Source organism: Neolamprologus brichardi, chromosome 7 (genome assembly GCF_056152115.1).
Source record: "Neolamprologus brichardi isolate AB-2024 chromosome 7, ASM5615211v1, whole genome shotgun sequence".
In the NCBI taxonomy this organism is placed as follows: domain Eukaryota; kingdom Metazoa; phylum Chordata; class Actinopteri; order Cichliformes; family Cichlidae; genus Neolamprologus; species Neolamprologus brichardi.
Genome location: NC_142110.1, coordinates 13,593,878 through 13,616,092, shown reverse-complemented (window position 1 = coordinate 13,616,092; position 22,215 = coordinate 13,593,878). Strand labels below are relative to the sequence as shown.

The 22,215-nt window shown below is 38.7% G+C and overlaps 5 protein-coding genes across 6 annotated transcripts; 3 read left to right on the top strand and 2 right to left on the bottom strand.

Annotated features, from left to right (window-relative positions):
- Window positions 1-150: 150 nt before the first annotated feature.
- Window positions 151-3,610, top strand: lrrc61 (leucine rich repeat containing 61). Its single transcript, XM_006789298.3, has 9 exons — window positions 151-531; window positions 1,498-1,593; window positions 1,673-1,819; window positions 1,931-1,991; window positions 2,156-2,241; window positions 2,322-2,387; window positions 2,482-2,550; window positions 2,697-2,822; window positions 2,927-3,610. Exons 1-9 carry the CDS (start codon window positions 504-506, stop codon window positions 3,031-3,033), a joined length of 786 nt encoding a protein of 261 aa, XP_006789361.1. The 5' UTR covers window positions 151-503; the 3' UTR covers window positions 3,034-3,610.
- Window positions 3,611-4,625: 1,015 nt separating this feature from the next.
- idh3a (isocitrate dehydrogenase (NAD(+)) 3 catalytic subunit alpha) lies at window positions 4,626-10,754 on the top strand. Of its 2 annotated transcripts, XM_006789302.3 has the most exons (12): window positions 4,626-4,711; window positions 5,038-5,103; window positions 5,576-5,638; window positions 5,767-5,850; window positions 6,043-6,157; window positions 6,458-6,645; window positions 8,275-8,408; window positions 8,494-8,596; window positions 8,708-8,772; window positions 9,540-9,624; window positions 9,742-9,894; window positions 9,986-10,754. In XM_006789302.3, exons 1-12 carry the CDS (start codon window positions 4,685-4,687, stop codon window positions 10,067-10,069), a joined length of 1,167 nt encoding a protein of 388 aa, XP_006789365.1. In that variant the 5' UTR covers window positions 4,626-4,684; the 3' UTR covers window positions 10,070-10,754. The 2 variants fall into 2 exon arrangements, with proteins under 2 accessions (XP_006789365.1, XP_006789366.1); XM_006789303.2 differs by lacking the exon at window positions 5,038-5,103.
- On the bottom strand, window positions 9,866-17,546 carry acsbg1 (acyl-CoA synthetase bubblegum family member 1). The gene is made up of 16 exons (XM_006789301.3): window positions 17,388-17,546; window positions 16,892-16,951; window positions 16,045-16,140; window positions 15,357-15,424; window positions 15,002-15,270; window positions 14,807-14,895; window positions 14,534-14,654; window positions 14,380-14,460; window positions 14,141-14,290; window positions 13,776-13,952; window positions 13,330-13,511; window positions 12,989-13,222; window positions 12,643-12,860; window positions 12,333-12,472; window positions 11,925-12,171; window positions 9,866-11,757 (listed from the first exon to the last, which is right to left on the bottom strand). Exons 3-16 carry the CDS (start codon window positions 16,077-16,079, stop codon window positions 11,681-11,683), a joined length of 2,088 nt encoding a protein of 695 aa, XP_006789364.1. The 5' UTR covers window positions 16,080-16,140; window positions 16,892-16,951; window positions 17,388-17,546; the 3' UTR covers window positions 9,866-11,680.
- Window positions 16,839-19,844, top strand: dnaja (DnaJ heat shock protein family (Hsp40) member A). Its single transcript, XM_006789299.3, has 8 exons — window positions 16,839-16,958; window positions 17,289-17,430; window positions 17,888-18,062; window positions 18,168-18,272; window positions 18,360-18,587; window positions 18,684-18,914; window positions 19,035-19,135; window positions 19,241-19,844. Exons 1-8 carry the CDS (start codon window positions 16,942-16,944, stop codon window positions 19,454-19,456), a joined length of 1,215 nt encoding a protein of 404 aa, XP_006789362.1. The 5' UTR covers window positions 16,839-16,941; the 3' UTR covers window positions 19,457-19,844.
- A 2-nt stretch (window positions 19,845-19,846) lies between these two features.
- Window positions 19,847-21,980, bottom strand: rps27l (ribosomal protein S27 like). The gene is made up of 4 exons (XM_006789304.3): window positions 21,880-21,980; window positions 21,308-21,416; window positions 20,602-20,712; window positions 19,847-20,047 (listed from the first exon to the last, which is right to left on the bottom strand). Exons 1-4 carry the CDS (start codon window positions 21,883-21,885, stop codon window positions 20,019-20,021), a joined length of 255 nt encoding a protein of 84 aa, XP_006789367.1. The 5' UTR covers window positions 21,886-21,980; the 3' UTR covers window positions 19,847-20,018.
- Between the last annotated feature and the right edge of the window lie 235 nt (window positions 21,981-22,215).

The window sequence follows — 22,215 nt, the reverse complement described above, 5'->3', positions numbered from 1 at the left end:
TAGTAATTACAAGGAGAAAAACTTTTTTTGGCTCCGCTGCTAATTACCATTTGGTACAATGCATAACTATTCTGCTATATGCTATATAGTAGTAGCATACCACAAATGCAGAAACCCCAGCATAGTTATTATCGACGGCACAGAAGCAAGACGACAACTTTTAATTGACCCGAGAACCTGTTGCACGGAAGAGGCATCTAATATATGTGCATTTCTTATTTATATATTTAATTAAGCAGGTGTGCAGCTTCTTTCAGCAGCCTGCACCGCAGATGATCGCCTCCCCCATCCCTCTGCCGGCTGCGGAGACTGAGGTCCGTCTCATCCACCTGCGTGCTATTTACAGCACGGCAGTACAGTGAGCGTGTCCTGACTGCACACCAGGACAGATGATAATTTCACATTCACCCCACAGAGCCACTACCTCTCCTAACCACCACACTGGTTAAAAGTGTCGCTCTTTACCGGGTTAGGCAGCTTTGACGGTAGCAAAGTTGCCCAGGATGGACTCCAAGCGAGAGAAGGACCAAGGTAAGTTGTGATGGGTAGCTTGTTGCTACGTTGCTTTGCTAGCCACTAGCTGCTTATGCTAGGTAGCTGTGCTTTCAGCTACAACATAACCCCTTTTTGTTTGTTACACAACATTTTGCTTATATCATCTCATGACAAAATAAATAAATAAAACAGACGGGGAACGTTTTTAATTATATTCAAGAACCCACCCACTTTCATCCGGCTGAATCAGCCTCATGATTTAATTCACGCAGCCGCTGTCTCACGAATATAGCTAACATGGGCTAACAAAGTCCCTTTAATGCCTCTGCTAACAAGTTGTAACGTTATTGCTGGCAGACTGTGCGGTAATCTAAACACCGTGACCTTTCTTTCTGCAGGTGCAGTGCAAAACATTAGTCCCTGCTTACACCCAATCCATTCTCTGTCATATTTAAGAATATGAATCCATGTCTGTCAGTGCTCATTTAGTTTTTATTAAATAAGTAAATAAAAATTGTGCTGCATATCTGAAAATATAATAAGAGGATGACCAAGAAAATAACAGCGCCCTATATCAGCATCATTATCATCATCATCTCTGGTCAACCGTGATTTCCTTTTACCTCTCTTAATAAGAGCTGGCTGACACTGCCTCAGGGAATCAAGCCAAATATAACTCCCTGGGTTTCTTTTATTTATGCATACAACTGGCGAGATAATACCACCCAGCAGCACATCTGTTTGTGACCCTATCCTCAAGAGGACATCCCAGCGTGCAGCCAGATATGAAATTCAGAAACTGCTTGTCTGAATTTTTTTTTTTGTCCCCTATTAGAGATGATTGCCTGGATTATTTGCTTATACTGTAAGCAGAACAGACACTGTGCTTCTAGCGTTTTCTTTTGCAGTGCTGACTCACGAACAATGACAGAGTGGGTGCGTGCAAATAGAAAAATAAATATGCTTTGCTCTGCTGAAGTCTTGTGACTCGTATTCTTTCAGATGCAGACCATGAAAAGATAACTGCCGTGCTGCTCAAGTCACGTACCGGGGAATTTGATCTGGAGTCGATATTGTTTCTCAAATTAAGAAATCTCGGTAAGATGGAAATAATATATTAGCATTTCATTCTGCAAAATTTGCATTTCATTTATGATTTAAATTGTATGTCTTGTAGGTATACATGATCTTGGATGCACTGGGGAATGTATAAACCTGGAGAGACTGGACCTCTCTGGAAATAATATCACAAATTTGGCTCCTTTAGCATCTCTACGGCTTCTTTCAGTCCTCAATTTGTCTAACAACAGGGTCTCCAGTTTAGGTACAATTTTAGAAGAAAAATATTATTTATTTCTTGCATTATTAAGATGATTAATGTCATGAAAAGCCTTTAAAATTTCTCATAAATTGGTCACTGCTTTTGTATTTCCAGAGCCCCTGCGCACTTGTGACGTTTTACAGAACTTAAATGTGGCTGGTAATATTATATCCAGGTAACACTAAATAACCACTGAATGTCTTTTTTTTCCTGCAGGTGATTAAAAATGTGAATATGTCACAAGCGGCTGTGTTACTGACATAAAAGCAGAAAAGCTTTATGCATAAGTTACTGTGTTGTTAGGCATTTTAAGAGCATGTCTGTTTTGCTTTTCAACAGTATTGAGAACCTACACTGCCTTGTTTCTTTGAGAAAGCTAGAAAATATACGTCTGAAAGACAACACATATAATTACACTAATCCAGGTAATTTTGGTGACTTTGAACATATTCCAGTGGATGGAAATTCTCGATTAATGAACTCATGTTAAGTTTCTTTATGGCAGTGTGCAGAAACTCTTCATATAGAGCGGTAGTTCTCGAGATGTTCCCCAATATCAAAGTGCTGGATGGTAAGTTTTTTTCCCCATTCTTTGGACATTTAACTGCTCAACATTAACTTGTAAGAGTTTCGTGTTTTAATGAATTAATCTGCTTAAATTGCAGGTGAAAGAGTTGTTGGGCGTGGAAGCGATCTGTATCAGTTATGCAAGGACATTGATGATACCATAAAAGGTATATTTTAATGACACTTTGTCACACTTTGTTTACTGGATTAATTTGGGGATTGTGGCACCGCTGACAGTTGTGATGCATTTGTGTTTGCCTTTGCTTGTATAATATACCGAGACTGATATTTACTTTTTTTGAATGATGATCAGCTGGTCTGTACAAGAATGGACAGCTTGTTGAACATTCTGATTGCAAGCCATGGGTGGAAGATACTTACTGGGAGATAAAGAGATCTAATAACGCCATTGTTGAAGAAGCCTATAAGCAATTTAATGGTAAGAGAATATCTGCAGACCTGTTCCTAGATATGTAGCTGGTTGCTAACAGTGTTAGATGCATAGTGTATTCCTTGACTTTTTATGTATTTTTCTTTGTACAGATGTTCTTCATGAATGCAGACTCCTCAACAACAGAGCCACTCATGTGATTTCACAAACTGAACGATCCATGAGCCTGAAGAAGCAACCAAAACAATATGCCATCTGAGCCGGCCTATTTCGAACACATTCGTGGGCAACATTTATCAACTTCTCTGCTTGTGTGATATACCATGGCTAATGTACTGTAGATTTTTGCAGATTAACCACTCTGTATCGAAATGCTTGACATTTACCATTGCCTGACACATGTGCGCTGTCTTGCCGTGTGTGGCATTTGCTGACCTTGTACTCATCCTATGCATTGGGTATTGGACAAAACATGTAGGTGGTGTGAAAACCTTTACCCGTACCGACAGCCCTCAGTTTGGTTCAAAGATGTCTTTTACTTGCACAGTGTGCATTTTGTACCATATTGTAGCCTCCATTTATGCTGAGAGCTGCTTTATGCTGCTTAAGATTTTCTATTGGTTCTCAGTAATTTATAGCTTTTTTCCATTTTGCATTGCTGGAGAATTCGGGAAGTTATTGTGTCCCATGCTGTGTGCTTTCTTTGCAAGTTCAATTTCTGCAAAAAGAAAAAGGTGATTTAATGATTGCTTCAGCTGTTTCTACTTGTTTTATACCATAAAGTTTATTATATGTGCAATCAAAATGTGGAAAATACAGTGCGTATGAAGCTTTAATGGTGTACCCCCGCTTTTATTTTTACTAATATATCTGTATATATTAACAAAACATGTGTGTGATATGTATACATCTCATACATATATTCATACAGACCCATGTTTGCTCACTCTGAACCAATGAACATGATTTTAAAACATAAAGCAGAAGGTTATAGCCTGCAGAAGTTGTTCATCGGCGTGTTAGAAGCGGTCAACTGGCGCCACCTGCAGGCGGTAATAGTGTTGCAACGCTAAGCAAACATCCGGATGCATTCACTATTATTATGCTATTTACAATATAGCCCATATGAGAAGCTTGCATTTAGTTTTAGTTTAATTTAGTCTTTTTTCATTATCTTTATCCAGAAGTTAGAAAAGTAAGAGCCAAGAGAGATCCTGTCTTTGAGTTTTACATTCCATTTGACATAAAGACGTGATCAACATACACAGGAGAAATACTTTCAATACTTTTAGTAGTTCAGTCGATGCAATCATAAGACAATTAAAAATAACAGTAAGTTCAGATTCAGCTTCATCATTGGCCGCTTTACAGCACAGTTATTCTGACTTTTGATAGTCAGCAAACACTTTATGGCTATCAGCACATTATGAAGTTAAAGGAAATGAAATTGCACATATGACAAAGGCCAGAAAACGTCTTTCATGTCAGTAGGACAGAGATAAAGGGCTTAATACGGTGGAAATGGAGGAAGGGGGATAAAAAAGATAATGGGAGTAAGAAAGCAAAGGAAGTTGTTTTTACAAAATCTGAATGAAGGCAGGAGAAATGAGAAGCTCAAGTGGGAACAGGCGAGTCATATCACGACTTACAGACTTAAACGTGGGCACACTAGTTTAAATTGTGTATTTAAACCTGTGTGTGTGTGTGTGTGTGTGTGTATATATATATATATATATATATATATATATATATATATATATATATATATATATATATATATATATACACTTCATACCAGTTGGTGGCAGTAATGCACCGTTTCGGGGGGTGTAAAATACCGCCAACAAAATAACAAGAAGAAGAAGCTCGACAGTTGCTACATCTGCTGTGTCGACCTTGGTTCGTTCAGAATGGCAGGGAAGGCGTGGAGGTCAGCGGTATGTACGTTGAAACTTATGGAAATGTGTCATAGTTGCACTAGATCAATTTTGTTTCAGTTCATCAGCGAACACTTATTGTCTGTCCCGCTGACAGCATCCCAGAGGCAGAACATCCACTGCTAACTACTTAGCTGACCGCTAATGCACAGGCTATATGCCCGTAGTTGCTATAGCAACCTGACACGTTTAGCTAGCAGCTATTTAGCCAAGTGTATGTTTAGTCTCGTGTAATGCAATGTAGAAGCAATTTGTGGCTTCGTTGCTCTAGTTGAACATGTTTTTATTAAGGATGCGTTATGGAAACACATGTCTATCATCTACAGATTCTTAATCTACTAACAAAGTTGGGTTTATCGATCAATGGCAAGGATAAACTCAAACCACAGGAAGTAAGTTAAGTGTACCTAACTTTAAATACTGTATATCCTTGCTGCACTGGAAAAAGAGCTCGCAGGCAGTTACTCTCGCTTCTGATGTGACCACATCTGGAATAGAGACTCTGTTTTGTAATCTTTTCCAAGTCAGGGTTGCCTTCAGCTGTTTGTCTGTCTGCCTATCTTCCTGTTTCTCTGCTTGCTCACATAGGAGCTTCATGCAGTTGCATTGTTTTACATATTTAGATTACACTGACAATGTAATCGTTTGCAAAACCAATACAAACTTGCCAAACAGCTATACCAGTCAAATATGTTGTACTGTTAAACACAGCAATGCACAAATTTGGTCATCATCATTACTCAAGACATCTGTTCAGTTCACCTCACACTATACACAGACATGTTTTCAGTGCTTTTTCTTATTTCCATAAATAAACAGCAGAATAGTGTTGGGAGGAAAAAAATCGATTTGTTTTTTTCTCAGTTGTCACAGGTAGTTGGGGCTTTGAAGAATGAGACCCCACATTCCAGGACTTTCACCCGTGGGGTATTTAATTTTCCTTGTAAAACTACAGACTTTTTTGTGTGAAGGTTTTTTCTGTAACTTCGAGGTTATATTAAATTTGAACTACCTCATCAGTGTGCAATAAAACTTGTGTTTGTCCTGCCTCACAGATTCAGACTGTCACTTTAATCCCCGGTGATGGGATTGGTCCAGAGATCTCCAATGCTGTCATGAAAATATTTGAAGCAGCTAAAGTTAGTACTGAAAAACAGTTTTAAAAAAAATCATTAACATGCATATTTATTTTTCAGATTTTATCAGAGAATAATATAATGTTTGAGCACTGATACCACATAAATCATATAACAATAGAAATATGATTAGTATAATTGTAGATAACAAAGTTTCTGGGAAAAAAGAATGAATTGAATGTCCTTTTGATATAGGCACCTATTCGGTGGGAAGAGAGAAATGTTACAGCCATTCGGGGACCTGGTGGAAAGTGGATGATACCTCCAGATGCCAAAGAATCAATGGACAAGAACAAAATTGGCCTGAAAGGTAACCTGATTGATTTATCTATATGTTTTTTTTTTGTTTTGTTTTTTTTATGGCAAAGTTAAACAGTAGGACAGTTCTAGGTAATGGTGTGTATATTGGGAATATGTACTAATCTCTTTATTCCAGGAACTTCACCCTCATGTGTTCCCACATCAGCAGCTTGGAAATTAAATTTTATTAGGGGCATTAATTAAATTTGGCATGCTTAAGAGAGAAAAACTTCCAAACCAATCACCAGGTTTTTAGACATATTCTTTTGGTTTGACATGAAATATTTTTGAATTCTTTAACAATCTAAAGGCCCTTTGAAGACACCAATAGCTGCTGGCCATCCCTCCATGAACCTGTTGTTGAGGAAAACCTTCGACCTCTATGCTAATGTGCGGCCCTGCGTGTCCATTGAGGGCTACCAGACCCCCTACACTGATGTGAACCTGGTCACAATCAGGGAGAACACCGAGGGAGAATACAGTGGAATTGAACATGTTGTAAGACCTTTATTAACATTACCTTTTGACTTGACAAGCTTTCTTGTAATTTATTTTAACAGTTTTCAGGAATAGTTCTCTAGGCTTCTGGAAGAACATTCAAACCTTTTCTTTGGATGTTGGTTGAGATGATCCTACACTGCTTCAGAAATGTTGCGGTCCAGGCTCTGAAGAGGCCAGTCCATAACCAATAGTGTTCCACTGTTTGTTTTTTCCTACCCAGTATACAATCACTGCATTGGCGGTGTGTTAGAGTAGATTTTTCACATATCGTATCATTTGCAATTATACCGGTAAAAAGCTTTTACATCAAATAAAAATGTTATATCATGATATCATTGCTAAAGCACTGACACTTGTATAACATCCCTGGTGTGGGCTTCTGCGAGACACGCTTGGGCACGTTAGAGAAAGAGTCAGTCTCGGCCTCTGATTATAATTTACTGTAGAAAAAAACATTTCTGAAAATTGTTTCCACTAATGTTGGAAGCAACAAACACATTTCACCACTTGAGTACAACTTGAATACAAATGAGAAAAAGGTAACTTTTGCAAGCCAAAAGTAAACAAATGTCTCAACTGAACGTTGCTTGCTAGTTACACTCCATATGATAGAAAGAGAAATGACTGAAATTACCTCTTAATAGGCCACAGTTATGATGCCAGTCCAAACATGTTAAAAAAAAAAGGCCTTAAGCAAGTGGTTAAAAAACTCGAGCCCAGCTACATCACCCCAGGTAGAAAATATTGTTCAGTTTTATTATTTGACAGTATTGTGCAGCTACTCATGAGTTACAAGGTTTAGTTACTGGTACATTAGTTGTTGTTAAACTAAAGTGTTAAGCAGTTATTTATACTTTACATTTCCTGGGAAAACACTCCATGGGTTACTTTTGTGCTCATATTTAACTTGTCTCAGGGTCACAGGTGGGCTGGAGGCTATCCCGACTGTCATAGGCCAAGAGGTGATATGTACTCTGGATGGGTCCCAAGTGTGTCACAGGGCAAACACAAAGAGACAGACAACCATTCGCAATCAAATTCATACCCAAGGGCAATTTAGAATCACCACTTACCCTAACTTCACTAATTTCATGTGTGGGCTGTTTCTGGGTACTCCTGCTTCTTAACAAAGTTTAAAGACAACAAAACACTCCTCTGAAAATGGTTGGGGACAAAGACTGAACATTGGCTGCTTTTTCACACATTTTCAGTCCAAAGATATACTTTGAAAGACCTTCAGAAAACTTAGAGAACTTCTGGTCAAGACCACTTTAAAAATCTGAAGTAAAATATAAATTACCTAGCAGGGACCACATCTTCATTTAGGTTTGACTGCATTTCTTTAAGATAACAGCAGATGGCATAAGCGTGAATTGAGACTGGGGAAGGCCTCAGCAGGGATTGGTGGTGGGTCCCAGGCCACTAATGAGAGGTGAATTAATTTTGAAACAGGAGGCAGGATAGGGCACGAAAACAATAACAAACAGCTTTCAGTGCAGGCGGTTTATATATGAGGTGTGGTCCCACTCCTGAAATTTGGATAAATTATCTCCAAGTAATGAGGGGTGGCTCAAGACATTTGCACAGCACTGTAGTCGTGTTCACTGTTCATTCTTTTTATTTCAGATTGTTGATGGCGTTGTACAGAGTATTAAGCTCATCACCGAACAAGCCAGCAAACGCATTGCAGAGTACGCTTTTGAATATGCAAGAAACAATCAGAGAGCCAGTGTTACAGCTGTTCATAAGGCAAATATCATGTAAGTATATTTTAGCACAAGTTAAGTCATTTGTCATTGTGAAGCTGCATGAAACTACATTTTTGCTTCTCTTTTTTTCATTTAGGCGCATGTCAGATGGACTTTTCCTACGAAAATGTAGAGAGGCCGCTGAAAAGTACAAAGATGTGAAATTCACTGAGATGTACTTGGATACCGTGTGCCTTAATGTATGTCCCAATAGCTTTTGTGGTAAATTAGTCCGAATATGTTTTAGATGGCTATAAAAGAATGCTTTGCTGTATTTTTGTTTTAAATTCCTTATTCATCCAAACTTACAGATGGTGCAGGATCCCACACAGTTTGATGTACTAGTGATGCCAAATTTGTATGGAGATATCTTAAGGTACACAACTGTCACCAGTAAATCTCTTATGTTAAAATACTCATAAGAACAAGACAAATTATGAGTCTTTTCTTTTGCACTTTATCAATCAAAGACGACATTTTTTAACTGTGGTTCACTAGGAAAAAGGGAGGTAACAGAATGAACAGGAGAGTGCTGAGGAGGTGGATCCTGACTGTTCTAAATGAAGAAAAAAGTGTAATTAAATCCTATGTTTTCATACCAAAAATACAGTAGTAGTAGCACCTCTAACCTAGTGTCTCTAACAAAAAACTTACAACCTAACTGTGTTAAACTAACTCCTAACTGGTCCTTACAGAGGCAGTATGGTAAATGTAGGAAACCCTATTCTTGTAGCCAACACCAAACAAAACAGTGAGGAGTTACTCTAAGTCACAGCCTGCTTGAATGAAAATTGGATATCCCTTTAAACAGCTGTGATGATTCGTGATGCAGCTTGGTGGTGCATAAGATCAGACACTTGTCCAGCCTGTGTCAACAGTGGTTAGGTGGAGCAAGAGCAATCCATGGAGGTACTCATTATGAACAAGAATACCCCTGCACACACTAGTTAGCATACAAAACAGAGAGCTGAAACACACATGGGCGACAGCAAAATTGTCTGGAGTTGTAAAAAAGCAACAAAAATATTGACACAATATTAAAAATGTGATTGCTCATTCATGTTATGAATTTATGTTAAATTTATGTTATCCAGTATATGTTTTATGAAATCTAAAGGTAACCCTATGTGTTTACCATTACAGTGATCTTTGTGCCGGATTAATTGGAGGTCTTGGAGTGACTCCTAGTGGAAACATTGGTGCAAATGGTGTGGCCATATTTGAGTCGGTATGGGGTCATTTTTGTAAGGTTTCAGATACATGATCAACATACAAGTTGCACAGAAAATCCAGTCTATTTGTGTTTGTTGTTCTTTAAAAATACCACCTTCTTCTGTAAAATCAGGTTCATGGAACTGCTCCAGATATAGCAGGAAAAGACTTGGCTAACCCCACCGCCCTGCTGCTCAGTGCAGTCATGATGCTGCGGCACATGGGTCTTCATGGGCATGCCAAGAAGATTGAAACTGCCTGTTTTGACACAATTCGAGACAGAAAGGTAATTACTTCTTTTCTGGAGAATTGCAATTTGGGTTATATGGTGTACACCTGTTTTCTAATTTATAATGCTTATGTTATTCATCTTCAAGGTTCTGACCAAAGACCTGGGAGGGAACTCAAAGTGCTCAGAATTCACAGAAGCAATATGTCAGAAAATGAAGGATATGGACTAAAAGGACATTAATGAGATATGTTTATTAATTGTTAGGGTTTTGCCCACTTGACCATATCATGCTGTATCCGCACATTTCAACCAAAAAAGAAAAATCTACTCAGGAGTTTGAGATCCTGAATGTTTAATTTTTCTCTCTGCACAATCCAAACAACTGTGTTAACAGTGGTTTGTGTATATGGAATATGCATACGTGATTTTCCTGTGTATCAGTGGTGAATATTATCTATTTATTGGTGAAATGTGTTTAATGTATTTGACAATGGTATTTGAAGACACAGCCACAAATTCCACTTGACAAACAAATCATATGCTAAGAAGTCAAACTCTGCTTCACATTTAGTTGCTTAGATAATCCATCTGTAAACACATTAGAGATTTTTTTTACTAAATGTTTTTTGAAAACTTACTGTTTGCTTATGTAATTATTGTAAAATTGGTATTACACTGACATCAGAAATGCCATAATTTTTATTCAGTGTTATTCAAATGACTCTGATAGCTGTTATAACTGATTTCTGGGTAGAAGCATGTCTTTCTCATCAATGTTATAAAGCACTTCCACCAATTTTCCTGTCAGGCAAGATGATTGGTATCATTTTAAAGAAGTCAAAATCAGTGTTGGCAAGGTAAAAGTTGCATTAAAATGGTGTAACTTTAAACTTATTAAATAAAATATCCTTTAAACACTATGTGTGGTTCTCTTTTTTTCATTCTGCAGAATAGATACAATAGTTTTAAGCCACCCCTCATTTCTTTATAGTATGCAGTGAAAATGGATAATAGGTTCAATTATTTATTGAAATGTGGAAACTTACAAGGAAATACAGGATATAAGGCAAAAACAGTTTGTACAGTTCAAATTGGTATGGCCACAACGTTCTTGTAATTTGTACATGTTGTAATTTATTTAAATAGTCTTCAGGAATATTTCTCCAGGCTTCTTGAAGGATATCTCAAATCTCTTCAGATTTGATCTCTTTGTTTCATTCTGTGTCAAGATGATCCCACACTGCTTCAAGAACGATTAGGACCGGACCCTTGGGAGGCCAAACCCAATAGAAAAGTGTTTTTTGTAGGAATGCTTTTACTACTTTGGATCATTGTCATGCTGAAAAATGAAGCCATTGTCAAATACTTTCCAGATGCTATTGGATTGTGAATCAGACTCCAATAGTACACTTCTGCATTCATATTTCCATCCATTTTGGAAAGATCCTCCAACACCAATGGCTGAAATGCAGCCCCAAAACATGACAGAGCCTCTATCGTGTTTCTCAGATGGCTGCAGACACTCACTGTTGCACCTCTCTCCTGACCTTCATTGTACATTGTGATGATTTGAACCACAAGTGTCAAATTTGGATTCATCATACCATAACACCTGTAACCACAAATTGTCAGCGCAGTTCTTGTATAATCTGACCACTCAAGAACACTTCAAAAAATGACAAGAAAGTTTGACTCATTGGAACCAAAATAAAAAGAAATGAGGGTTGGCTCAAGACTTTTGTGCTGTACTGTAATTACATTTTATGCTAGTTCACAGGGGATGAGATGAAGGAAAATGACACATGTTTTCATACTAAGAGTTACACAGTAGAAAGTGACTTTATCCTTGATAAAGGCTCTCTATAACTTTGTGGTACATCTCTAAGACAACTGGACGGCGAAGCTTCATTGTAGGACCTGGAACAAGAAAATACTAAATCATTTATAGATTCTCTGCAATGTGCAACTGATTCGATACAACTTGCACCTGTATTGTGTTACATGGTCTTGATATTATGGTATACCAGCATAAACCTTTATTGTATAGTATTAATCTTTTTTTAACAGTGTTCTGCTGAATTTACCCAGTTCTCCTCCAGAAACAGAGAAGTCCTTTCTCAGAATGGTCCATTTTTGTATGCGTTGGGCGTAGGAGGTGGCTGCAGAGTTGACTCTGTCAATCCCCTTTTGAATTGCCTGGTACACTTTTTTGTCTTTTCCACCAGTTATGTCAGACATTTTGCTTGCTTGGCTGCCCAGCTGTCTGCAAAACTCCACAGCTTCCATACTGAGTTCCTCTGTTGGCTCCATGGTTTTGGTATTGCTACAACACTGAAAAACGGGATAAATCCCAACATCATATACATAGAAATTGTGACTATAGGGTTAAATTGATCATTGTCACACCTGTAAGTGAGAAAAGCATTTAACAGTTCTCTTGTCACTATTCATGCTATGTTGCTGGAGAAATCAGAACAATTACAGCAGATTACCTTTAAGGTTAAAAGCATGGACAAAAACTTCTTTTTGTCTCCAATCAGCATGGCATTGCTGATGATGGGTAGCTCCTTCTTTACTGCTTCTTCTATGGGAACAGGTGGAACATTCTCTCCTCCAGCTGTGATGATCAACTCTAAATGCAAGGCGTAGACAACCTGACATTTCAGCTGTTTGTGACTCACTTCACAGAGAAAGAAGTCTTATTTCTGCCCAGGACACCATGCTCTTTCCACAGTGTGAGTCAGCGACCTAAAATGTCCAGTTACACTCTCACAATAGTTTGGTTTGATGAGATTATGCTACCTTTTATCCTTCCTGTGATGTACAAGAAACCCTCTTCATCAACCTTCCCCAAGTCCCCAGAATGCAGCCATCCATCTTCATCCAAAGCTTCTCTTGTTTTGTCTTCCATGTTGAGGAAACCCATGAAAATGTTGCGTCCCCAAAAGCAAATTTCTCCTGTCCCTTCACAGTCTACACTGGCCAATTTGTATCGACAGCCAGGCACCACTTTTCCACAGCTATAGGTCAAAAAAGGAGTTTTCTGTGTCTTAAACTTTATTACAATTCAAAACATGAGGACCACAAACACAAGAAATTTTTTACAATTCATGATTTTGAAAAAAACATTATTATTATTTTTTTTTACCTTGGCAGTTTATAAGCTTTTGGACCTGACATGAAGTGAGGTCCTGTGCTCTCGCTCATGCCATAGGCTTCATACAAGCGGATGTTCAGACCCAGGAAAAACTGCACGGTTTCACTACTGATCGGTGCTGCTCCTGAAAAGAACTTCTGACAGCAAGACAGGCCCAGCTCATTCCGAAGCTTCTGCAGCACAAGGCTGTCAGCCACGTAAAAAAGGAACGGTTTCTCATCATCCCTAATAAAATTGCAAATGAAACTTTTGAATGAAAACATCTCTTCTGGGAAAATTACATGTATATGCACATTTTATAAATAATTATTGAGAATCAAAACTCTACTCACTCATGCGTACACTTTTGATTTGTTTCCTGGCTGACTGACATTGCCCATGTAACCAGTTTCTTTTTCAAATATCCACACTGACTAATCTCCTGTTTTATCTTCTCCATCATTTTCTCCCATACCCGTGGGACACCCATGTGGGATGTTGGGCGAGCCTCCCGAAGTGTAGTTATCAAGCTTCCCTACAGAGCAAATGTGCAAAATGTGAAAAAGAATGAAGGGGGAACACCATTGTGGGTGTGGGAATTCAGTCTGCACAATACTGCATTTTTACAATATCTTATTCAAATTATTGCCTCCACAATTACTAAAATTTTTATTTTTATCTGAGCCATGAAAGTGCACCTATTTTCATGTTAAACATCTTGTAGTACTGATTGTTGTCGAAATGCATATTCTTGTGACACATGTTAGAATCACATGATCAAATATTTTTAACTACTTACCTTTAAGGCATCTGGCTGTGCAAAGTATACCAGCTCACCCCAGTGGATGCCTGTCCAGAGATCATAAATCTGAGCAGCAATGTGGCTGAGAGGCAGGTAACTCACTAGTGACTCCTGTTTAGTGTCGGCTGGCTGCATTTCTCCAGCCCTGCTGGCATGAATGGCCGTCCATGTGATCTGTAAATTCATTCAGTGCAGAAAATTGTTTGTTTTACCTCAAACAACAACACATTTCTGAGGTATTTCTAAGTTTTTGCATTTGATCTTCTTTGCTTTCAAGTAGCTTGTCATAGTTACAATAATAAGATTTGTTAATAGACACATTAGGCATACAAGCACACATTGATAGCCACACGAAAGCTTACATTGTCATGACTGAGCATGACTCCTTTCGGCTTGCCTGTGGTGCCAGATGTGTAGATCAGGACACAGCACTGGTTAGCTCTCTGACTGCTGATAATGTCATCCAATTGTTTTTCAGAAACATCCAGACCCAGCTCCATGAACTCCTCCCACTACCCAAAAGCAGAAATATACCATTTGGAACACAGGCTCAACAGTCATAGTGGTCTGTATCATTTTATGTGCTGTCCTGAGGACTTACAGAGTAGAGATTTGAGATCTTCTGCTGAACCTGTCCACTGTACTGCACTATGGCTTTTAAATTGGGTAGTCTGTCACATATCTGTAATAGCAAGGGAGAAGATGTTTTCGCTGTGGAATCAAACCCACTGCATGTGCATATCATTGTATAGTACCTGCAATATCTTCTCCAGTTGCTTCTGATTCTCTACCACAATAATGTTGGCTTTAGAGTCACTAGCCACGTAATGGCACGCGTCCGGTGAGTTTGTGGCATAAATTCCTGTCATTATTCCTCTGTTACAGATGTAGGAGAAACAAAGAAGTTATTTAATGTTTCACTGCAACAGGAGAAATACACCTATATGGTATTTATGTGCAGTGATTGGCTGAGTTCGCTTAGTGCTTAATCCAGGTCCAGTTGTTGATGTGTAATGTGCGCTTCTCACCCTGCCATGATTGCACCGACTGCAGAGAAGAACCATTCTGCTGAATTGAATCCTAGTATTCCCACTCCATGGAATCGCTCTAAACCCAGCTGCACACATTAACAAAGTTTTGGACTTTTCTTTGTAAAAGTCTGATCATTGACAGTGTAGTCTAGCACGTACCTAAAATGTAATTAGTTCTTTTGTTTAATATACCTTTAGAAAGCTCTTGGCTGTTCTCCGGCACAACTGGTAATACTCTAGGAAAGTTATCTTTTCCCATTTGTTGTTCTTCTTGCTGGCAAGTGCATGCTTGTTTCCATATTTTTCAACTGAGGCTTTAAACAACTGGTGAACTGTGTTGGGTTCCTCTGCACATCCTTCTTCTATTCTCAGCTTGACTGAACCTCTAGCATCAGTGGTCCAAAGAGAATGGGCTGGAGCAAGAGGTGTGCTGGAAAATGCCTGACTTACATCTATTTGTCCTGTGATAAGAAAAAAAAATCAAATCTGAAATGCAAATGCAATCACTGGGCACTAGAAGTCTTCTTATTCAGTGCTCATAACTCACCTCTAAAGGTGGGCTCTTCACTATCTGTCTGCGTGTGTTCCGTAGTTTTCTGAGTTGGCAACATCACACTGAAACACACAGAGGAAACACGGGCTACAAGCACACTCGCACGCACTCCACCTCAAATTCTGGCAGGGGTTTCATTTTAGCTTTGTTGACCCAACACAATGTCGGGGCTTTGCCACAGGAAAAGCCCCTTGCTTTGTTTGTCAAAAAAAAACAACAACTGTCTGCTCCCACTCGTCAATATTGTTGTCATGGTAGATGGGGAGGAGCCATTGCAAATCAATATAAAGACTGATCCAAACACTGATCACATTTCTCTCCCAATTGAGAGGTCAATGTATTCAAAGGACAAAAATAATCAAAATCAACTCAAATTAACACATCTGGATGATTCTGGAACAGCACATCCTTGATCACCATAATAAAAACACATGAGTAAAATCTTTTTGAGGAATTGGGACTTGTGGACTCAGTGCCGAGGTTGGGTGCAAAACTATATTATAATATGAGGAACATTCATTCAATAACTCTGGCAGAAGTGACTAAGTGGTTAAACCATCACCACATTTATGCACTGTGCATGCTGCTGAAAGTATTAGAAGCTATCCCACAGTTAAACTGTTAGAAAAAAGGTGAAGGCAGGTGAAAGAAACCAAAAAACAGTTCATCTTAAGTTGCTTACCTGTCCTCAAGTTGATGATCGACCTTCTTTTCCATTCTGAACTTGCTCAAAAATGCTGCTTTCAAAACTTGGACGAACGTGATTTATGGGAATATACTGGATTAAGAAAACAAAAAAACACCAAACAAACTTGCAGTTCAGCAAGCCTTTCCAAGTCGATAAAGGTTGTGAAACAAACAGGAAAGACCATGTGGGTAGTGCATTGGAATCAGTTGCTCAAGAACATGTCCTGAATTCAAATCACCTTCGCTTTTCACATGTAAAACAGCCTTTCCCAATTCACACAATGACACGTTCAAAACTTAATCACACCACTCTGCATTTAATTTTAATCAAGCTTAATGCACATGAGTTACAGGGTGAAACAGGCTTTAGCACTCCTAAAAATGTAATAAAATGTGGAATTTAGGAGCACCTAATCTGCAATAAATCTGTCAATAATAAACAACAAGTATACACATTTGTAGCTTACATAACAAATATTGCAATTATTTGGGATGGAGTATTGTTTCTGTTTTGCCAGACGTGTGGGTGTGATTAAAGAATATTCTAGAGAAGGTTATATGACATTTACAAAGCAGGCTGTATCTTATTAGAGATCATCCATGCTATATTTGTTCCTTTTTTTCTTGCCCTTGCCCCACTGGACTCATAGAGACATCTAAGGCAATGTAACCATTCGAAAAAGTAGGTCACGCTATATAAGAAGGAGATCTAGTAACCTCCACCCTCCCTCGTCCCCCTACTCGGGTCCTTTCTAGACTCCTCTCTCTCCGCCAACGAAACATCCGGTCCCGCTTCTCGAAGCTCTCCAGAAAGTTCTGCACTGCAAAGCGGCTATAAGTACCTCCCACTTTCGCTCCGCACTCTCGCAGCAAAGGCGACTCAAAGCTTGGTATGGCAGCATCTGGAAAGTAAGTCATAAAGACTTCAATTTAGAATAATAATTATCATTGTCACAAAGAAATACCAGCAGTTTTATTTATGGTTGACTATAGCTAAGGCAAATATGGGCGACCTCCATGTGTCTTTTAATGCCGGTGTTGTATTGCTTTCCCGTAACGTGTGAGGCATACTGAAATTTAGCAGTCCGTTAACGCTGGGTTTAACGAGATAAAACAGAGGTTAGCCCCTGTTTTGCAGCTAGCGTGAGGTTTGCTATTTGTTTAATATCAGCTGTCAGTGTGTTTCAAGCTGTAACCTTGTGTGTAACGTGTTCGTGGTGTGTGTTATTTCCTCTTTAGGACAGACAGCATGGTTCACGAAACCGACTACTACGATCTTCTGGGTGTCAAACCCAATGCTTCACAGGATGAAATCAAAAAAGCCTACCGAAAACTTGCCTTGAAATATCATCCTGACAAGAATCCAAACGAAGGAGAGAAGGTGAGTTTTAAACGTGTTTTATTGTAGCAGTTCAGCCGTTTACGTGCTACTGTTAAAGCCGCTTCTAATTTTAAACCGGCTACTTTAAAGACCAGTGGGAACTTTCTGGAATGATCTATGCGCAGCTGACTGTGTGTGGCTACAGGAAGACCTGCACGCTTGAACTGACTTGATGTTTTTTGCTACTGTGCGAAAGTAATGTTTAACATTAAATGTGCTGTTATTGTATTCTATTTTATTCATCATTTATGTGACTTTTTTAAGTAGCATTGTCACAACACAAGTCGTACGTTAAGTAAGCCTAATAAAGGATTGAAGCAAATAAACTAACACAAGTTATAATCGACTTACTATGACCTGAATGACTGAAAATCTACACAAACTCAAGTTATAGCTTTAGTGGAGTCACTCATTCTGGCTTTTAAAAGTAATTCAATTATTTGTTTTATATCTGCAGTTCAAGCACATTTCTCAAGCATATGAGGTGCTGTCAGATCCAAAGAAGAGAGACTTGTATGACCAAGGAGGGGAACAAGCTATCAAAGAAGGAGGGATGGGTGGCGGAGGTTCTCCGATGGATATTTTCAATATGTTCTTTGGGGGTGGAGGACGAATGCAGAGGGAGAGAAAAGGTGAGGTGGCTCATTGAGTTTTCAAGCTAGATGCAGTTTGAAGTGATGTGTATTCCTGGCATTTATAATATGAATGTTGTGCTTTTTCATTTATTTGTCCTTTAGGGAAGAATGTGGTTCATCAGCTTAGTGTCTCACTAGAGGAGATGTACAATGGTTCAACAAGAAAGCTCGGACTCCAGAAGAATGTCATTTGTGAGAAATGTGAAGGTGAGTACCAACCTAATTGGAGAAACAAAAATACCAGTGTTTGGATTAATACAGAATATTTAATTCCTTTTTTCCTTCGCATCATAGGCTATGGTGGCAAGAAGGGTGCTTTGGAGAAGTGCACAAACTGCAAAGGAAGAGGAGTGCAAGTCAGGGTGCAGCAGGTGGGACCAGGCATGATTCAACAGATCCAAAGCATGTGTCCAGACTGTCAGGGACAGGGCGAGAAATTTAACTCAAAGGATCGCTGCAAGAACTGCAATGGCCAGAAAGTAGAACGCAAGAAGAAAATCCTTGAAGTTCATATTGACAAAGGTAAAGCCCTCACCTATCTGAGACACTTGTATTATAAAACTGCTTTTCTTGTTGTTTTCAAAAGCAAGTTTAGCTAATGATACGTCTCTTGTGCAGGTATGAAAGACGGTCAGAAAATTACATTTCATGGAGAAGGTGACCAGGAGCCTGGCCTGGAACCTGGGGATGTCATCATTGTGTTAGATCAGAAGGATCACCCAGTTTTCCGGAGACGGGACAATAACCTAATATTGAGGATGGACATCAAACTTGTCGAGGCACTGTGTGGATTCCGGAATACCGTTCAGACTCTAGACAACAGAACGCTTGTTATCAGCTCACAACCAGGTAAGTGTTTGAATTCAGCTGGCCTTGAGTGCTGGCTTTTCTGGTGACCGATTGTGAACAATGGTAATATAGATTACAATTTTTTTTTAATATATTTTTTTTCTTCCTTCAAATCAACAGGTGAAGTCATTAAGCACAATGACGTCAAATGTGTTATGAATGAGGGCATGCCACTTTACAAAGAACCTTATGAAAGGGGACAGCTTATTATTAAGTTTCAGGTAAGTTGAACATCATTTCAACAGTGTAACACAATTCTGGATTTAAACTGAAGCTACGGGGTGGGAAAACGTTTTCAGCTGACTTGAATTCATTTAATCCTGCAGGTGGAGTTCCCAGAGAAAAACTGGCTCCCAGAACATCTGATGTTCCAGCTGGAAAGACTTCTTCCGCCCAGAGAGGATGTGATGGTCACAGATGACATGGAGGAGGTAGAACTAAGCGAGGCCGATTTGCAGTCACAACAGAAACACTACAGTGGTGAAGCTTACGAGGAAGACGATGACAATCCCAGAGGTGGCGTCCAATGTCAGACACAGTGATTGTAGTCAAAGTCTATATGTAGAGCATGTGGGTTTTGTTTTGCAGAAGGAAAGGTTTAACCCATGCCTTCGGTCCCTTTCATTAAGTAATACGCTGTAAATTTGTGACATCACATTTAAAACTGTTGCCAATCCTTTTTTTTTTTTTTTTTAATTAAACTCGGGACACAAATATGCAAGTGGAGTAGGGTGCACCTAAAGTTGTCAGTGGTTTGTTTGTTTGTTTTGTGCGTGTTATGTTCTATTTAAGTGTGTATTTTGTTTGTTTTCTGAAATTTACAGCACAAATGTCTTCATATGAACCTAAATGATGACTTGTATGCTTTCTGTGAAGGTGAAATTCAAGTCAAATGCTTTTTTTGTACAATAAATACCCAGAATGCTTAAACCTTTTTTTATTGCTGTCTTTATTTACTGAGATTTGCGTATCAAATTCTGCCAGTAATTTTTTGTCTACAAGTTAAAATTTGTATGATAACTAGTCATTGGACACCATTTAATCAATGGGAAGATTTATAAAAAGGCACTGCTTAAAGTCTGTCATTAAGTTTCCAATGTCCATCTAATGTTGCTTCCTCCTAAAAGAGCAACCTGTGGAACAGAAAACATAATTACTTGATCTGTTTTCACATCTCATTTATGCGCAGTTCAAAGGCCCCAGTATACCTGCCACTTGTTGCATTGCACAGCAGTGGTAATGTATTACTGTTGCATCTAATTATACTTACCATGACAGCAGGTATCTGCTGCAGTATACTGAGCCCATAGTATAACTACCTGATAATACCTCCACATCAGAGCTGATATGGAAACCAAAAAAGTATGACATATAAGACTTGTCTTCTTTCAAAGGTTCTTTTTTTCCATAATCATGTTTTTCAAATTGTTGCAATATCTTTGAATCTGAGCTCCTTTACTGTTATTAAAACAGCAGTAAAAACTACCACAATTGTGCACTAGTCTTCAACCCGGCTGCAGGGGTGATGACAATATTCCAGATTACAAAAAGCACCACTGGTGGAAATGGTTGGTCTTGGTTGTACAGTACGTTTTGCCAGGTGCCACACAGCAGGTATAATGGTGCCCATACACTTACGATCAAGTATTTACATCTCTATTGGTACAGAATGTTCTGGATGTTTTACCCTCTGTTAGTCTGGCCTTTCCTCCTTTGGGCTGGCACAGCACTGTTGAGCATCCCACACAAAGTACCACAGTCTGTGCATGACTGAACACAGTGGTGATCTTGTAGCAGCCTGCAAAGAAATGGTGTTAAATATTTACTGTTACATTTCTGTGATTGCCATATATGTAAAACGTGATTAAAAGACAGCCATGGAACGTGTGAATAAGAAATGGCTTAAAATCACAGCAGCTGCATAACATATTTCAGTTGCTGCTCTGTATAGTTATCAATTGCCTTTCAGTGCAAATGAATCATCAACTGGCTCATGACATTTTGAGCTATAGTCAAAAACAAAAAACAAATACCGAGAGTCGTCAGTCACCAGTTTCACTGGGTTTTTAGAGGTTTCTGAGCCTTTCCTTTTATCTCTGCCAATTTCACAAAAATCTGCTTAGCTTGTGTTTTTTGGTGACTTGCAATTTTCTACCATGGCCGTAGTAGGCAGCAAAAGACTGTAACATATAAACCTGCAGGAGTGTGCTACTTTTTTCCCAGTTGCTTTAACGAAGTAGCTATCTTTATAGAACTGCCTTTTGAAAACTAGATCCAATCAAAATGTGAGACACTATGTCCACATGTAGGATCAAAGGAAATAATAAAATGCTGTTAAGACCCACATAAAGAGGGACATCTGGTGACCATATAGTATAAACTTTATTGTATACCTGGGCATTTCACGTCCATAAAGTAGGAGTTGGGACTCTGAACAAGTCTTTTCTTTTTATGTTGTCGTCTCTCATGGTCAAGTGACGGGTGGAGAAGGTCTCTGGCTAACTGAAATGAAGGGAAAGGTCCAGTCAAATAAGTGGGATCAACCGTGTTTTAACTTTTTAGCTCACTTTGGTAAACCTTCTTTTAAACATTAACTATTGCATTTACATCTTAAGTAAGCACCACAGTTGTTCTTGTGTACTACAGGTGATTCGTTAAACGCAAAAAATGCAGTCGTGAAAGTTTGCAGGCGATGACTACTTTTTGGTCCGACATGACTACGTTATAAGTTACATCACACAACTACTAGTTACATACCACTGTGTTTCAGCAAGTAGTCGCCACCCGTCGTCAGCTATTGTTAGCTAGCTAACCCCCAATCCATGTGTTGCTGCTGCAACAATGTCAACAACACAACTGCGAGGTTTCACGGTGTAAACACGGTAGGACATCGTCTCTGAAATGCACATATGGACCTACCATGTTGAAAAAAGCATACAAATTAATACGAAACTTTGTAACTTACAGGCATTTTCGCTGTGCAAATCTCTGCGCATACGTGCGCCGATTAAACAGATAGCATCTCAGAGCAGAGCAGCGGGGAATGACTCGAAATCATACAGTGTGCTGAAAATGGTGAAGAGCATGTAGAAAAATAAAATAAAAAACAGAAAAAAATAAAACTTGATTTGAGGTTTCCAAATATACTATATATTTTTTATTTTCCCCCAAAATATATAATATTTAGTATACTAAACATTTATAATATCTTCGTATTAGGGTTATCACTTAAAAAAATACAATTATATATACACTAGTCAAAGGTTTGGGAACACCTTCCCATTTATTTTATTTTATTTTT

What these genes read in the sequence shown, in the direction of transcription:
- lrrc61 (XM_006789298.3), top strand. Translation starts at nt 504, where the DNA reads ATGGACTCCAAGCGAGAGAAGGACCAAG. An exon ending in CAAGCGAGAGAAGGACCAAG is followed by an intron (nt 532 to 1,497) that starts GTAAGTTGTGAT and finishes GTATTCTTTCAG; the next exon opens with ATGCAGACCATGAAAAGATA. An exon ending in ATATAATTACACTAATCCAG is followed by an intron (nt 2,242 to 2,321) that starts GTAATTTTGGTG and finishes TCTTTATGGCAG; the next exon opens with TGTGCAGAAACTCTTCATAT.
- idh3a (XM_006789302.3), top strand. Translation starts at nt 4,685, where the DNA reads ATGGCAGGGAAGGCGTGGAGGTCAGCG. An exon ending in GGAAGGCGTGGAGGTCAGCG is followed by an intron (nt 4,712 to 5,037) that starts GTATGTACGTTG and finishes TATCATCTACAG; the next exon opens with ATTCTTAATCTACTAACAAA. An exon ending in GAACAAAATTGGCCTGAAAG is followed by an intron (nt 6,158 to 6,457) that starts GTAACCTGATTG and finishes AACAATCTAAAG; the next exon opens with GCCCTTTGAAGACACCAATA.
- acsbg1 (XM_006789301.3), bottom strand. Translation starts at nt 16,079, where the DNA reads ATGGAAAAGAAGGTCGATCATCAACTTGAGGACAG. An exon ending in AAAGCTTATAAACTGCCAAG is followed by an intron (nt 12,861 to 12,988) that starts GTAAAAAAAAAT and finishes TTTGACCTATAG; the next exon opens with CTGTGGAAAAGTGGTGCCTG. An exon ending in CATCACAGGAAGGATAAAAG is followed by an intron (nt 12,473 to 12,642) that starts GTAGCATAATCT and finishes CCTTGCATTTAG; the next exon opens with AGTTGATCATCACAGCTGGA.
- dnaja (XM_006789299.3), top strand. An exon ending in ATCCAAACGAAGGAGAGAAG is followed by an intron (nt 17,431 to 17,887) that starts GTGAGTTTTAAA and finishes TTATATCTGCAG; the next exon opens with TTCAAGCACATTTCTCAAGC. An exon ending in TGTTATCAGCTCACAACCAG is followed by an intron (nt 18,915 to 19,034) that starts GTAAGTGTTTGA and finishes TCAAATCAACAG; the next exon opens with GTGAAGTCATTAAGCACAAT.
- rps27l (XM_006789304.3), bottom strand. An exon ending in TATGGACGTGAAATGCCCAG is followed by an intron (nt 20,713 to 21,307) that starts GTATACAATAAA and finishes ATTTCTTTGCAG; the next exon opens with GCTGCTACAAGATCACCACT. An exon ending in AAAGGCCAGACTAACAGAGG is followed by an intron (nt 20,048 to 20,601) that starts GTAAAACATCCA and finishes TCTGTTCCACAG; the next exon opens with GTTGCTCTTTTAGGAGGAAG.